Genomic DNA, 15,567 nt, shown 5'->3' with positions numbered 1-15,567 from the left:
CTTCGGAAGGTCTCTCAATTATCTGACACATAAAAGATCAGTGAATGTGTTTAAGTTATCTTAGGTTTTGGACTTCTGTTTTTGAAGAGAGTGTGTTTGTCTTTGTGTGTGAAGAATTCTTTTCCTTTGATAGCAAACCCCATCCTCCCAGAAAACAAGGGAAATCCAAACAATCTTATGTGATAGACATTGTCAAAATTGCTTATGGGGTATTTGGCTGTTCATAATTGTGCTTATGTGCAGATCCAACTGCTTCTGCTACTCAGGCTGAAAAGGAGGAGGTGGATTTGCGATCCATATATGTCGGTAATGTGAGATTTGTCGCCTTTACCTCAACATGTAAATTTATTTTTCCGTACGTGACATGTTTTTACTAATTGCATCATCCTTCTCTTCATAAGACTTATATTGTGTTAATCAATGACAGGAATTAATTTATACTTCAACCTTATCTGATTATTTGCTTTCACATTATAATCCAATAAAACTGTAGAATACTTTATTGCTCAAAAATTTGTTGCCTATAGTTTTTGCCCTCTTATATTTATATTATTTTTTGTTCTTTGACACTGTAGATGCAACTTTAACATGAACTCACCTAGAAAGCAATAATAGTGTTCGACTTTCTAGAACAGACTTATTTTGCGCATCAGTTGTCTAATTGCTGTACTTTGAGATTTTTTTTTTTTCATTATGGACACAGAAAATTGGTTTGTTGCTCTTCTACTTGTTCTTTTACTTTTGTTTTCTGTTTTACTTTCTCAGCTTTGCTCTTGTAGCCTTAGCTTGCAATTGGTTGTGTGCAGAAGAATGAATACTTGGGATAAGTTTGTTCAGAAATACATGACAGGATAAGGCAGCACTATAGATTGCTCGGTCTGAATGTTCCATTTACGGGATTAGTTGCTGCATTTTGCCGTTAGGTTGAGTTGCTGTATTGATAGAGCTAACTTCACATTAAATCACGAACTAGCAAAAAAAAAATATATTGTTCCCTGCACGTATTACCAAAGTAACACCATATTGTGTTAGTAAAACACATGTAAGGCGCCCCTCATTGTTAGTCTTTGAATGTGGTTTGATATTTGTAACGCTATCTGAAATGAGGCCAGCCGCAGCCCCCCATCCCACAAAGAAAATAAATGCTGACCCATCTCTTGTGAAAATGCTTAGCATAACTGTCATTTGAATTGTTTTTTTTTTTTTTGCATTTCAACTTCAGGTTGATTATGCTTGCTTGCCTGGGGAAGTGAAGCAGCACTTCCAAGCATGTGGCACTGTTAACAGGGTAACTATCCTGACTGACAAGCTTGGCCAGCCAAAAGGCTTTGCGTATGTGGAGTTCTTTGAAATGGAGGCTGTTCAAAATGCACTTCTGTTAAACGAATCAGAGCTTCACGGGCGGAAGTTGAAGGTCCATAACAATCATCTTAATGATTTATCGACTCTGTTTCACCTTCTACTAACTATGTTCTTTTTTCATGTATAGGTGTCTGCCAAGCGGACAAATGTTCCTGGTATGAAGCAATTTCGAGGCAGGCGATTTAATCCCTATGCTGGATTCCGCCCTCGTCGTGCGTTTGTGCCTGGTGCTCCAGCCATTCCACCTTTTGGGTAATTAACAATGATGCTATCCTCTGCAGAACCTTATTTTAGTGTGTATGCATATGTATATATATATATATATATATATATATTGACAAAGACAAGGTTGTATGCCTTTTCCTTTTCTTTTGCAATACATTTTTTATAGATATTTTTAGCTTTTTCCTCAAATAAAAAACCACCAACCCTACTTGTCACATACTGCCGAAACTTCCTTGACTTTTTTTCATAATTTTGTAGCTCATCTAGCATCTAGGGTGGCAAGTTGTACTATGAAATGCTCATATCTTGATACACCTTTTAAGCACCTCCATATCCAGGCAAAAACAAAAGAAACAGGAAACAAAAAGAAAGAGAAATTGCCCCATGTAATACATAAAACAGTACCACTCTAGCATTCTGAACCTGACTAATACATAAATATCCATGGAACCAAAAGTTCAAGCGATGTAACTCTAATCCTCAGCTCTCGAAAAAGAGAAGTAGGAAGGCGACCCAAGGGGAGGGGTCTTCTATTTTCTAATGTGATGATGCTTCTATTTTCAACCATCTTGTGCTCGAGAGAATCCCTCCCCTTGGGTCTTCTTCCAACTTCTCTTTTCTGAGAGGAGCTGATGATTCAAGTTTCAACGCTTGAACTTTTGGTTCCATGGATTTTTATGTTTTAGTCAGTTTCAGAATGCTAGAGTGGTACTGTTTTATTTATTACATGGGGCCATTTCTTTTTCCTTTTGTTTCTGTTTCTTTTGTTTTTGTCTGGGTATGGAGGTGCTTAAAACTTAAAAGGTGTATCAAGATAGGAGCAGTTCATAGTACAACTTGCCACCCTAGATGCTGGATGAGCTACAAAATCATGAAAAGATATTTTTAGCTTTTTCCCCAAATACAAAACCACCGACCCTACTCGTCACATACTGTCGAAAATTCCTTGACTTCTTTTTTTCAGTTTCAAAAAAAGAAGTCAAGGAATTTTCGACAGTATGTGACGAGTAGGGTCGGTGGTTTTGTATTTGGGGAAAAAGCTAAAAATATCTTTAAAAATGTGTTGCAAAAGAAAAGGAAAAAACTTACAACTTTGTCTCGGTCAATCTTGATCTATCTTTGAAATACAACCTCCCCTTCTTTACCCCAACCCAAAAAGAAGAGGCATCAAATTATTTACTTGTCCAAAACAAAGTGGATCTTTGCTTGACCATTCTTTTGGGGCTAGACATCTTTGTCTGATCTCTAGGATCAGGAGCAAAGAGGTGGTTGGGACATATAGCTCAGAGCAGTTTCCGTCCTGACCAATAATGTTATCCTGGCCTTTGTTACTTCAATAAACATTGGGCTAAAGCTCAGCTTATCTCCTTACTCTGCGAATTTCATTTAAGTACCAGTATCCTGTCAGTTGCAACTTCATAGATTTATCTATCACTCAATTTCTGAAGGAAGTCAAGTTGAATATTAATTGGTTCCCAACTTGGATACAGCCTACTCTGATGCCTTATGGGATCTGCACTTGCCACATAATCTACTTCAACACATGTTTGTTTGACCTACACTGTTGCCCCTACATGAGCAGTAGTTCAGTGCTTCCTGCCTCCCAAATAAAATGGAATCTCGTAGAACTTAAATTGGTGGAAATGCTTTTTATGCCCTTCAACAGAGAGCTGAACTTCCCTAGATTTTAATGGAAGAGTAAATTTTCAGATATTTGTTCATCTGGATTACAGTGTTCCTAATTAGCATGCTCTCAATTTGTCCTCCTTGACTCTTCACTTTTATAAGCTATAATTGAACAGTTGTGCAATTTTTACTCTCTCGTTTGATGTTCACTGTCGTTGTCATGTTTTGTATTCACATGATTCAAACTGATGCCTGCTTGATGATTACATCAAACTTTAGTTAATAAGTATTGTGTTGTCGTCTTATTTGCAGAAGGGTTCCAAGGTTCCGACGTTCCACCCGCTACAGGCCATACTAGTGGATCTTAAGCTGGATTGCAGCCTTCCCGAGAGAAGCATGGGGCTCGCTTTGTGAAAGAGGCATCTCCTTGTTTCTCTTTCTTTGGTTACCTTTGGGAGGGCAAAGGATGTTATAATTCAAATAAGTCATAAGCTGACATAAATTTCAACTCTGGATGATGTTTTAGGTGTGTGGGGATTGAGAAGTTTTTTCTTAGCTAGCTTGCTCAGGTGCTTGCATTTTGGGCAGCAAAAGGAAAAGACAAATAAAATAGACATTTTGTTGGAGATGGTTATATTCTCTTTGAACTATGGTTGTGGTTTGGTCACTCTTAAGCTCCCCTCTCCTAAACCTCCTTGTCCCCAACTTCAAATCCTAATAGCTACGTGCAATAAGACCAATGGTGTTTAGTTTTCCAAAAGGACTATTTATTACATGTTAGGGTAGATACAAAATGCTTTGATATAGACGGAGATGAAGATTTGTAGTGTGGTAAAACGTCTTGTTAATAGGAAAACGCACGAACATAACAATTGAAGTAGTCCAAGTTGGTAATTGCATAAAGGGGAAAGAAATCTAAAATTTGGTCGAAAACATTAGTCGAATTGAACTACTTTCAAGTCATCAAAATATGATTTCGTAGTTCTAGGTCCAAACCCCTCAATTTTCATGCTCATTTTAGGCATGGTATCATGCACCTCTCTTTCATGACATATATATTCAGTTGTGGCCCGTAGACATGATCGAAGCACCTTTCTTTGAGAAATAATCGAAATAGAATCAACTTGAATTCGAGACATGAATTGAATGATGAAATAGTGTGTAAATATCAAAAGCGATGTAAGACTTTTATTCCAAACCAAATCACGAAGGTTGCATCCAAAATTGCCCAAAATTTATACTTTTTACCCCTAGGACTAAAATCACAATTTTCATGTATATAACTACGAATTTAAGCTTAAAAACTATGCATACTGACGAAAAAATGGTCAAAACTTAGGTATAATCACATACCCCTTGTTCCATACAAGAAACACCCATCGAAAATCGCTTCAATCGGAGTTATGACTTCACCTTCTTTTTTTGAAAGACTTCAAACCGTTCCAATCTGATCGAGTATATAATCTAGGTGAGTAAACGAGTCTAATCACATTCATATTGACATATAAAAGTTCGGATCAAAATCAAATCCAAGAAGTCGAAACCCTCAGGTCAAAACTGAAATTTGTCGAAAAATACAGTTCGAATCCACCCTTACATCTTAAAAATACAATTTCATAATCTCATGCCCGAATCCCTATTTTTATGCTCATTTGTATATGCAGACTTTCCTTTTGCATATATAGCGCACCAATACAAACAACGGCTAACTTTGAAAAGTAGAATTAGTTAGGGTTTAGCGAATGGCTTCTACATCGAATCCAGACACCCATGAATCACCGTAAGCAGAATCAATTCATCTCGCCTTTGTCTTCCCAACTTCACATTAATCAACTGTTTTTTCTGTTCCAATTTGCAGGCAGAAAAGCGTCTATAAAGATCCGGATGATGGACGCCAACGTTTCTTACTGGAACTCGAATTTGTTCAATGCCTCGCTAATCCCACTTACATTCACTGTATCTATCTATCTATTCCCTTCTCTTATTTAGAAAAACATGATAATTTCTGGGTAGTTCTCAAAATGACCAATTATTGTTGGTTTTATGTTATATATGTTGTTGGATGATTCTTTCTTCTTCGTTGTGTTTTAAGTGTGTGGAATGCCTTGTGTTTCAATTAGACAAGTCAAATTTGGGTGCAAAAGCTTCAATTTCTCCATCCCTTTTTGATTCTTTTTTGTGTTTTTTACTTTGTATTGATTCTGATGCAGATTTGGCTCAGAATAGGTATTTTGAAGATGAAGCTTTTATTGGGTACTTGAAATATCTTCAATACTGGCAACGACCTGAGTACATAAAGTTTATAATGTAAGTTAGTTTCTAGTATTAATATATGATAATAGTTTTGTATGTTCCTTCTACTGCAACTTTTTAGATGCAGTTCAATTCCACGCTTTATTTGGTTGATGGTCTTTGTTCCTTTTCTGTTTGCTGTGGACTATGGGTATCATTAACTAACAGTATTGGTCTTCCCTTTCTTGATGTTAATGCAGGTATCCACACTGCCTATTCTTTCTCGAGCTTCTTCAAAATCCAACATTTCGTAATGCAATGGCGCATCCTGCTAACAAGGTAAAAAGTTACGTCATGTGTTGTCCTGGTTTCCTCCTCCACTTTTGCTATACCCTTTAGTTAGTTAAGACTGTCAGCCACTATAAAGAAAGTTCGTCCCACTTTGTGTAAACACAGTTTCTATGGACAAAAAATGCAGCCAAAGCACTTTATAATACATGTTACTTCATCGTCTTTGCCATCAGCCTTATTTCCCTTTCTTAACTTTTTCATAGTTTCTAGACATAAAACTTATAATTATTTAATTGCGTTGTCCAGGTTAATTCTCTCCCCGAGGACTTCTCATCTCATTTCACTTTTTATTAACTATTGCACTTTGTTTGCCAACCTAAAGTTCTGGCATATAAATCTGTGATAGGATCTAATCTACATGTTTGTAACAACTATTAGGAAGTGGCACATAGGCAGCAATTTTACTTTTGGAAGAACTATAGAAATAACCGGTTGAAACATATTTTGCCGCGGCCGCTTCCTGAGCCTGCAACTGCACCAAGTTCTGCTCCACCTGCATCACTACCATCAAGTGTAGCCCCTCCAGCCGCTCCACCTCCTGCTCCTACGCCTGTTACAGCTGCAGCTCTTTCCCCGATGCAGTATGCCATCCCTCCTGGATCTGGTCTTGCTAAAACTGACCCAAGGAATGCTTCTGTTGATCGAAGAAAGAGAAAGTATTTCCTCTCGTCTTTTACTTTTCTCTTACTGTGAAAACTTTGTCAAAGGTTGTTGTTGCATGCTCCCTCTTGTTATGTTTTTATATTTTAGGGTTAGATTTATGACGTAATGTTTCTGACATAGTTAATGACTTGGATAATTTTGTTTTAGCAGGAAAGACGGATGATTTTCTTTACTCATAGCACATACCTCCTATCAATTAATTCATGAATTAAGGTAATACATTTCGCACCCCATGATTTCATTTTTAGAATAAGTGTTGCAGTTCCCTCATTGGCAAACACATTTATGAAATCCTATTAAGAGTGTGATTTGTTGTTCATTGAATTTTAGAGTCCTTACCAAATCTCAAGCACGATCTGTAGTGACCTGTACTTTCTTTCTCGTGTCAGAAAACATAGTACTAAAGTTTTGCGAGAGATCAACCACACATTTTTGTTGGGTTCTCTAGGATCAAATTTCTTTAAGAAATAAATATAGAACTATTTATTTTACCAAACCAAGTAACCAAAACATAAAGGAAGCAGCCTGCCTTTGAACTCTTCTGGGATGCCCTCATTGTGGTTTCAATTACTTAATTTCTTAGGCTTTTAGTTCAGACATCTGGTCATAGGTGACTGGAAGATTGCCAATGCACACTTACAGCAAAAATGGGTTATCAATGGAGTGAAGAATTCCAATCACCATATTAACATGTGAACTTCAGATTTTGATGATAAATGAAGGAGCAGCTTCTCTAGTGTGGTCTAAGTTTACGAACCTTTGTCTATCATCTATGGTAAATGGGAGGAGTATTTTCCAGCCATGACCAAACATTCAGTGTCATGATGTTGCTTAGATCTTACATATCATTTTTTGACTCTACCAATGGTACATGACCTAAGTTGGAACCTAGTTGTTTTTATCCTACATGTCTGGTCATTCTTGTTGCGGAAGCCGAATATTTAGAGTGATAAAATCACAACTGCTATATTGAGAGACAACTAATAAATAGTAAATGAGACAATAATAAAAAAGAACACCAAAAATTTATGAGGTTCGGCAAAATTTTGTTTTTTGCCTAGTCCTCGGTCAAATCCAACCAAACTTTATTATACTCCAAAAGAACACAAGTGAAATACTTCAAGAGTGGAAGAAGTTTAAAATGCCTTAGAAGATGAGAAGGCAAATGAGATGTTTGTTACAAATGAACCAAGAGCTACCTATTTATAGAAAATGAATTTTTTCCTTTAATGTCATCAATGACACGATTGATATGCAAATATCAAGCTTTAACTTGTGAAACCATTTAATGGTTTGTCAAAATTTCTACTACAAATTTATACATTGACATTTTATGCCAATGAAGAATCATTTTCCTTCAAATGTTTACACTAGTTCATATAACATCTTTATAAAACATTTATTTAAGTGTTGGTGACATTTTGTACCACACAAGACAACAGATCCAAACCTCCAATTTATCCACCCTGCTCTAATACAATGTGTGACATCATACTCAATCTCTTCATTTCCTTGTTTAATTGACCCATGATACTTGAAACTTTCTCTCTTGGATTTGACTTGAGTGTCGATCTAAACTTCCACATTTGCCTAGTGAATTACATCAGTGAACTTGCACTCCAAATACTCTAGCTTAGTCCTACTCAATCTGAACCCTTTAGACTCCAGGTTTGTCTCCACATCTCCAGCGTAATGTTATCTCTACTGCGTGTCTCATCTGCAAATAATATACACCATGGCACCCCCCATCCCTCAAATATGTCGTGCTTGTTCATCCATCGCCACAACAAATAAAAACGGGCTAAGAGTTGAACCTTGGTGCAACCCTGTCACGATGGGGAAGTGCTCTGAGTCTCCTTCCACTATCCTCACTCGAGTTTCGGCTCCATCGTATATGTCCTTAATCGCTCTAGTGTAAGCTATTAGTACACTTTTAGCCTCATAACATCTTTAAACTTCCTTAGGGATTTTGTCGTGTGCCACCATATGTAACTTTGTCTTCCTCTCTCTAGACTACCTTATCAATATCCTTACGAGATGAATGGCTTCAGTAGTTGAACAATTTGACATGAAACTAAATTGGTTCTCGATAATAAACACACCCTCTACCCCCAACCCCATCCTCTCCCAGACTTTCAGAGTGTGGCTTAGCAGCTTGATACTTTTATAGTTGTTGCAATTCTGAATATCACTTTTGTTCTTGTATACAATAGGCTTATCATACTCCACCTTCATTCTTTGGGCATTTTTGACGTCTTAAAAGTGATGTTAAACTAGGAGTGGGCATGATATAGTAGATACCGAATATCATACCGAAATAAAAAAAATTGATACTGCAGTTTTAATATTATGGTATTTGGTATGCATTTAAAAAAAATTGGTATTCGATATTTATAAGAAAAATATCGTAATATGGAATGCCATACCGAAGTTTATAGTTACATGTAAAATTCATATATATTATTGTAATAGTAGCAAATATATAAAACTAATTATTCAGGCGTTGGAACTTTGAATACTCTATCTTGATTAAAATATTTTTTTGGGTTATTGATTAACAAAGGGGATTTACTTGTATTTTCTTTTGAATGTTTCCACATGTTTAAGGTGTTAGTATGGTATAATTGAGACATTTTTCGAAAAGTCAAAATCATAATTCTCTATTATATGATTTACGTGAGTTCGGAAAATAAATATTTTGTGTGAGTTGAAGTTGACCAAACTGTGGTTATCTACCATACCGCAAAATACCAAAGTCAAACTTTAAAATACCGAACCATACCGAATTACGTTGGTAGGGTAATGGTATAGTATATTTAAAAATAAAAAATTAAATTACCGAACTGAAATTTTCAGTTCTGTACCATTCCAACCCCTGCGTAATACAACTCAGTTAGCCACTCCTTGCCTGCAGTAGCTGCACTCTTCCAAAATTCCACTGGGATCTCGTCTGGCCCAGTCGTCCTCCCGCTTCTCATCTTACTAACCTCCTTAATTTCCTCAAACTTAATAACCCCTACAATTCCCTAAATCTGGACTACTCTTTGAGTGCTCTGAATCCCCCATCACAATATTCCTGTATCCTCCTTCATTCAAGAGTTCATGGAAGTATGAGTTATGACTAATGTGTGCCTCTTCCTTCAATACTCTGCCTTTATCGTCTTTGATGCACTTAACTTGGACAAGGTTTCGGTCCCTCCTCTCTCTCGCCTCGGCTAGCCTATACGAATTCCTCTCCCCACCTTTGGCTTTGTAGTTATTCTTTCCCCTTTGACTCTTCCAACTTCGTATCCTCAAAGTTGTAGGTACTGACTCTCAAGGGCCTACTGTCTTTCCAGAAAACTATGCAAAAGAGGAACTTTATCCATTTGGCTTGAATTGGGTGGTGTGACACTTTAGAATTGGTACAACCTAGATCTGTCGACCTGAAATTAAGTGCAGCACACAAAATTATACTAGCTGTAGCACTTCCACAAAAACAGAATTCCAAGGATTTTCATGTTATCACTCATCTCTTTTCCCTTTTTGGTCAAGTGAAGTGCTTCCCCGTATATATTTATGAGTTTTAGTTAGAAACTATGCCGTGTGTCGTTCTCTCGACAAGATGTACTCTTTCCTGTATACTTAGCACATAGTTCTCCAATGTAAAATCAAGTGTTGTGCTTATACTTTATTCTGGTTGGTCAAATTGACCTACTTGCGGCTCTGTGACCACTCATTAAACTTATATATGCTTAAGCGGAAAATTGGGTATACTCCAATTGAGCATATGATGTGTTTCTTCCATTATCCTGATAATCTCAATTCTTTAAATTTAAGAATGGCTTTTTGGGTTCTATAGGAGCATTACACCGAACATATCACTTTGTGTTAAAATATTCCAATCTGCATGCGTTGGTTCTTTAATTATCCTATAACAGCTATGTTGCATCCTATTCGTGGAATCTAATTTCACAACCACTTGTAGGTGATCATCCATGGAATTAGACTGCCTCATATGTTTAGAAAAGAAGTCAACCCTGTTTAATTGCTGCGTGCAGTTTCAAGAATGAAGCTTGGCAGTTGTATACTGCAATCTGGTGCACCCCAAAACAAAACAAAAATAGAAATTTTAGTTCTTCCTGCAGGCCATCACTCATCAGCTTACTCTTGCTGTCACCTGTTGTGCTGCTGAAGCTAGTAGTAGCTCATGTGGTAGTGTAAGGAGCTAAACCTTGGAATTGTAATACCATCGAAACGTCCATTTCTCTTTTCTCTCATGCTGGAGAAATGCATGCCAGCCAGCAAATAGCTTATTATTGAACAGGCCCAGTGTGCTACCTTAGCCTAATGAAGTCCTTGAAAATGGTTTCTCATCCCTTATATGGAACTTTGAGGTAATATTATGTTGATGGTTTCTTGTGCAGTATAATTGAATTACAAGTGTTTTCTTGACAATGCTAAGCTTGCCCTCAAGTGGTGGTGGCAAATATAACCCCAAATTTGTTTGACCCTCCCAAACCCCATAAAAATTCATATTCAATCTGCTCATTTAAATCTGGACAGTAAATATGGGTTAACCTGTTTGCAACCCATAATAGAACGTGTTAAATACGGATTGAACGCGTGAAGACAATTTAGAAATTTGTTGGTTTCTGTGGTAGATGTAAGCGATATTGCATTCTAGAGTATTTGACTCGTATATGAGATGGTTTCTCCCTTTTCACTAGGAATTCTTGTCGACTTCACAGAGCAAAGGCTGGGTTTTAACTTTTACATATATCCACTCTTCTTTTATTCTTTTGGATAGGATCTGTACTTGTTTAAGTTGTTTACATAGAGATATGTCAAACGGTTTGGTGTGTTTTCGGTTCGATTTTGTTCACCTCTATGTATTGTGGATGGATACAAACAACTAGCATTGTGCAATGCAAACTAATTTTTTTAGATACAAGTGATGAAACTTTTACGGCGGGAAGATTTTATTTTTTTATTTTTTTTTTGGATAAGGCACAAGTATCCTCCTAGACTATGACTGAAATTTCAGAGACACTCTTTAACTAAACTAAGGTCCTATTACTCCTGAATTCTTTAAAAAAAAATTTTTACACCTTTTTGGCATACGTGGCATCAAAACATCTCTCACGTGCCTCTACGTGGAGTCACGGATTGTGCCCCGTAAGCCAAAGGGTGTATGAAATTACAAAAAGAAATGAGTTCAGGGGTAATAGGGCTTTAGTTTAATTAAGGTGTTTCTGAAATTTCGGTCCTAGTCTAGGAGTACTGGTGTCTTATCCTTTTTTTTTTTCAAGAACTATAGCTAAATTGTTTGTATATTACATGTGAACTTTTTTAAGTACTAAAGCTATGTTTCACTTGTTTGAGCATCATCCCAATTTTCCTTTTGAATGGACTTCAAACGATTTATTTTCAGTCGTGAACATCTATAAAACCACTCAAAACATAAAATTCAAAAAACTATCTCACTCCTTTGGTCGTAGAAAATGTAAGGATTGATACATAAAATAATGTTATTTTTTATTTAACTGATAATATAATCATGATATTTTAGCTATTTGCATCAAGTTCAAACTTCCTACATGTGCAACCCCACTGTCCAAAAGCACACATTAAAATTTTAATTGGTATATATGAGACTCAGGAGGAGGGTGAAGTACGAAGAAGGAAAAAAAAAAACCTTGAAAGAGTTAAGTGAAAGTGATGTGGAGCGCGTGTAGTCCATTTTTTTAATTTATGATTAGTTATGGTCCAATATAGAGGTAATAATTAACTAAGGTACATTCTTTATATATAATAATAACATTTTATTATAAAATGTCAAGTATATTTTGTATCCAATTAGCCTTTCGAACACATTTAAGGGACAACTTATGTATTTTCCCGTTCTTTTAATCTATATTCAAATTAGGTCCACAAGTAAAAAGGTACATGTTACTTTCGAGTTAAATAAATGGTAGATAGTGGAGTTAATTAGGTCTAGGTTCATAATACAATGTATCTTCCCAAGATACCATCCACATATAATTCACTCCAAGCGATATTGCTTCAAGTTTCTTGATCGTTATTTCATCTGTCTCAATTTATATGACAGACTTTTTTTATTCAATCTAAAGAAGAATGTTATATTTCTATAATTGATATTAGTTTAACTTTAAAATGCTCATTTTTTCCACAGGAGACTTATTTTAGACCACAAATTTCTAAAGTCATTTTTTCTTCTTTAAACTTCTTGTCAAATCAAACTACAACACATAAATAATTAGTACGGAAGGAATATTTGCTATGATACTTTTCCATATGATTGTTTGATTATGTCTGATTGGATAAATATTTTTTCGAAGGTTAAAACTTTGTATATTAAAGCTGTAGAGGAGAGCTTGGTAACTAGCACTAGTGAAAATGATATTCAGGTCATTGAAAACAAGTGATATTGAACATGGAAATATACGGAGAGTTTAACTTATATACACGGAATGTAAACGTGTAAATAACTTTTACATTAATTATTTGATCGTGATTTTGATATTTTGAATTTCAATGTCAATGTCAGATGATACTTTTATTAGAATGTCCGAGCTATAGTTTGATATAAAATTTGCTACATTAGTATTTTATAGTAGATATGTTCCTTTTCAATTTTACTTTTTACATCTTATACAAATTCCACCATCATCTTAGAAAAAATGCAAAAAAAATAAACTTGAGAGATGTAATATAATCAAATTAAATATGTCTGGAGAAATTAATCAATACTGGCTTCTGAATATTTCCCAAAAGTAGGGGTCTACGTCCTGAAAGTTCAATATAGTAATTTGTTCTGTTCACATGAGGAAACTATTTAATATAATTCTGTATTAGCTTGAACAAAATATAATTTTATGTATATTTTTAATTTTAAATTTCCAAGTGTAAAGATAAAAATATTTGAGGTGATTTGATATAAAACTAGGGGGAAAAATTGTACACTTATATGCAGTTCTTAAATTTATCCATTTCATGTAAATATTAAAATTAGGTATAATATATAAACGTGTTCTTTAATTTGGCCTTAACCAATAATTATGTCCTTCAACTATGGATGTGCATAAGTAGATACTTAAACATGTATAAAGTTGAACAAATAGACACATACGTCCTACGTAGCATCCTATGTGGCATCCTACCGCTTAGGATTCGTGTGTTTACTTGTTCAATTTTATATAAGTTTAAGTGTCTACTTGTGCACACCCAAAATTGGAGGCCATAGCAGTTGATGCCAAGTTAAAAGGCAAATTTATATAATATGCATTTAAAGTAAGGGAAGTGCTAAACAGCCAGAAAAATGTGGCCAGAATTTGGCCAGAAACGTATAAAGACTATACTAATCTTTTAGTTTAAAATAAAGGAAAAATGTATTAAAGGAAGAATTTGATTTATTCAACAAACCTTTGCAATTCCCAGTAGAATTCTAGACCATTCCCGTAACTTTGTTCTCCTAAAATAAATAGGGAAAATATTTAATTAAGTTATAAAGTGGCAAAAACTACATGGGTTTTGAATAAAATATACAAAATATTAGAAAGCGGAAAAAATAGTAATATAAAAATCTAGGGACTATGAAAATTATTTTTCTTTTTACTTCATACTCTTATTCCTGATCTTATTATTTGATTTCATAGTATAAATTGAGAACACTTGCATAAAGAATAAAGGCGTTCGATCACTTTTTATCCCCTATACTACGTCAATTTGATAAATTGTGAATCATTACTTATATTTGTTACTAAAATGACCTTCAATTAACTAATTTTTTTAATTATTATGTTCAAATAAAATTAAATTATATAATGAAATAATTTTTAGATGTAATTTATAAAATATTGGGATAATGACAAGTCAAAGCACATTAAACCTGGTAAATGTTGATAGTCATAGAAATCATGTGTATAGTTCATATATGTCGAACCGAAGAGAGTCAGACATTAATAGTATTTATCATACAAGTCTTATTCCCTTACGCCGATTTGATAAATTGTGAATCAATACTTATATTTGTTACTAAAATGACCTCTTAATTTTTTAATTATTATGTTTAAATAAATTTAAATTATATATTTAAATAATATTTTAAATGTAATTTGTAAAATATTGTGATAACGACAACTCAAAATACATTAGACCTGATACATGTAGATAATTATAGAAACAATGCATAAAGTTTATATGTGTCGAACCAAAGAGAGTCAGACATTAATAGTATTAATCATACAAGTATTTTCTTCTATATTACGTCGATTTGATAAGTTGTGAATCACTACTTATATTTGTTACTAAAATGACCTCCAATTAAGTAATTTTTTTAATTGTTTGAATAAAATTAAACTATATAATTTAATCATTTTTAAATATAATTTGTAAAATATTGAGATAACGACAACTCAAAAGATATTAGATTCGGTAAATATCGATAGTTATAGAAATCATGTGTATAGTTCATATATGTCGAACCAAAGAGAGTTAAACATTAATAAAATCATACAAATTTTGTTCCCTATACTACGTCGATTTGATAATTATGAATCATTATTATATTTGTTACTAAAATGACCTACAAATTTCAATTAACTATTTTTTTTAACTATTATATTTGAAAAAAAAAAATTAATGTTAAGTAAATTTAGTTAACACTAATCTTTTGGCCATAATCTATTGTAATATTAGTTAGGTAATTTTTTTTATTATAATACAACCAACAAGAATATAATGTGGAATATCCATAAGATTTTAGTGATTCTTTGCCAAACTTATAAAAGATATATAACACAAACAAGAAATAGAAATAATATATATATGTTGGTGAAAATATAATTATAGTTTGAAAAATTATAATTTTTTCATATCGAAGAGTTCAAATTCACTATAACAGAATTTTTATTGGTTCAACAATATGATTCTTAATTTATTTCCTCTTGAATATATTTACTCGATAACGTCATCATATAACTCAAACATTTATTTTAATTATAAATAAGTTATTCAGTCCAATACAACCAACAAGAATATAATGTGGAATATAACGTGAAATTTTTCTTATTCTAATACAATCAACAAGAATACAATGTAATTCAA

The 15,567-nt window shown here is 34.1% G+C and overlaps 2 protein-coding genes across 6 annotated transcripts in view; both read left to right on the top strand.

Annotated features, from left to right (window-relative positions):
• The window catches only part of LOC125823080 (polyadenylate-binding protein 1), a 239,916-nt gene extending 236,077 nt beyond the window's left edge, over nucleotides 1–3,839 (top strand). For all 4 annotated transcript variants that reach the window (XM_049502500.1, XM_049502496.1, XM_049502498.1 and 1 more), the window contains 4 exons: nucleotides 244–311; nucleotides 1,223–1,414; nucleotides 1,490–1,614; nucleotides 3,526–3,839. In XM_049502500.1, the coding sequence (XP_049358457.1) occupies nucleotides 244–311; nucleotides 1,223–1,414; nucleotides 1,490–1,614; nucleotides 3,526–3,571 (431 nt within the window). In that variant the 3' untranslated portion in view covers nucleotides 3,572–3,839. The remainder of the gene's footprint in view (nucleotides 1–243; nucleotides 312–1,222; nucleotides 1,415–1,489; nucleotides 1,615–3,525) is intronic.
• A 1,041-nt stretch (nucleotides 3,840–4,880) lies between these two features.
• LOC125823084 (mediator of RNA polymerase II transcription subunit 31) lies at nucleotides 4,881–10,870 on the top strand. Of its 2 annotated transcripts, none has more exons than XM_049502503.1 (7): nucleotides 4,881–4,993; nucleotides 5,072–5,169; nucleotides 5,424–5,520; nucleotides 5,706–5,784; nucleotides 6,175–6,452; nucleotides 6,610–6,672; nucleotides 10,427–10,870. In XM_049502503.1, exons 1-6 carry the CDS (start codon nucleotides 4,956–4,958, stop codon nucleotides 6,620–6,622), a joined length of 603 nt encoding a protein of 200 aa, XP_049358460.1. In that variant the 5' UTR covers nucleotides 4,881–4,955; the 3' UTR covers nucleotides 6,623–6,672; nucleotides 10,427–10,870. The 2 variants fall into 2 exon arrangements, with proteins under 2 accessions (XP_049358460.1, XP_049358459.1); XM_049502502.1 differs by having other exon boundaries at nucleotides 6,607–6,672; nucleotides 10,427–10,821.
• The last annotated feature ends 4,697 nt before the right edge of the window (nucleotides 10,871–15,567 follow it).

This window comes from Solanum verrucosum, unplaced genomic scaffold (assembly GCF_900185275.1).
Source record: "Solanum verrucosum unplaced genomic scaffold, falcon-dt-bn FXZP01000199.1, whole genome shotgun sequence".
NCBI classification, from domain to species: domain Eukaryota; kingdom Viridiplantae; phylum Streptophyta; class Magnoliopsida; order Solanales; family Solanaceae; genus Solanum; species Solanum verrucosum.
This window is presented reverse-complemented; position numbering and strand designations above follow the sequence as displayed.

Excerpts from the sequence above, each read along its gene's own strand:
- LOC125823084 (XM_049502502.1), top strand. The coding sequence starts at position 4,956 with ATGGCTTCTACATCGAATCCAGACACCCATGAATCACC. Across the intron at positions 5,521-5,705 it reads GAGTACATAAAGTTTATAAT|GTATCCACACTGCCTATTCT; the intron begins GTAAGTTAGTTT and ends ATGTTAATGCAG. Across the intron at positions 5,785-6,174 it reads TGGCGCATCCTGCTAACAAG|GAAGTGGCACATAGGCAGCA; the intron begins GTAAAAAGTTAC and ends AACAACTATTAG.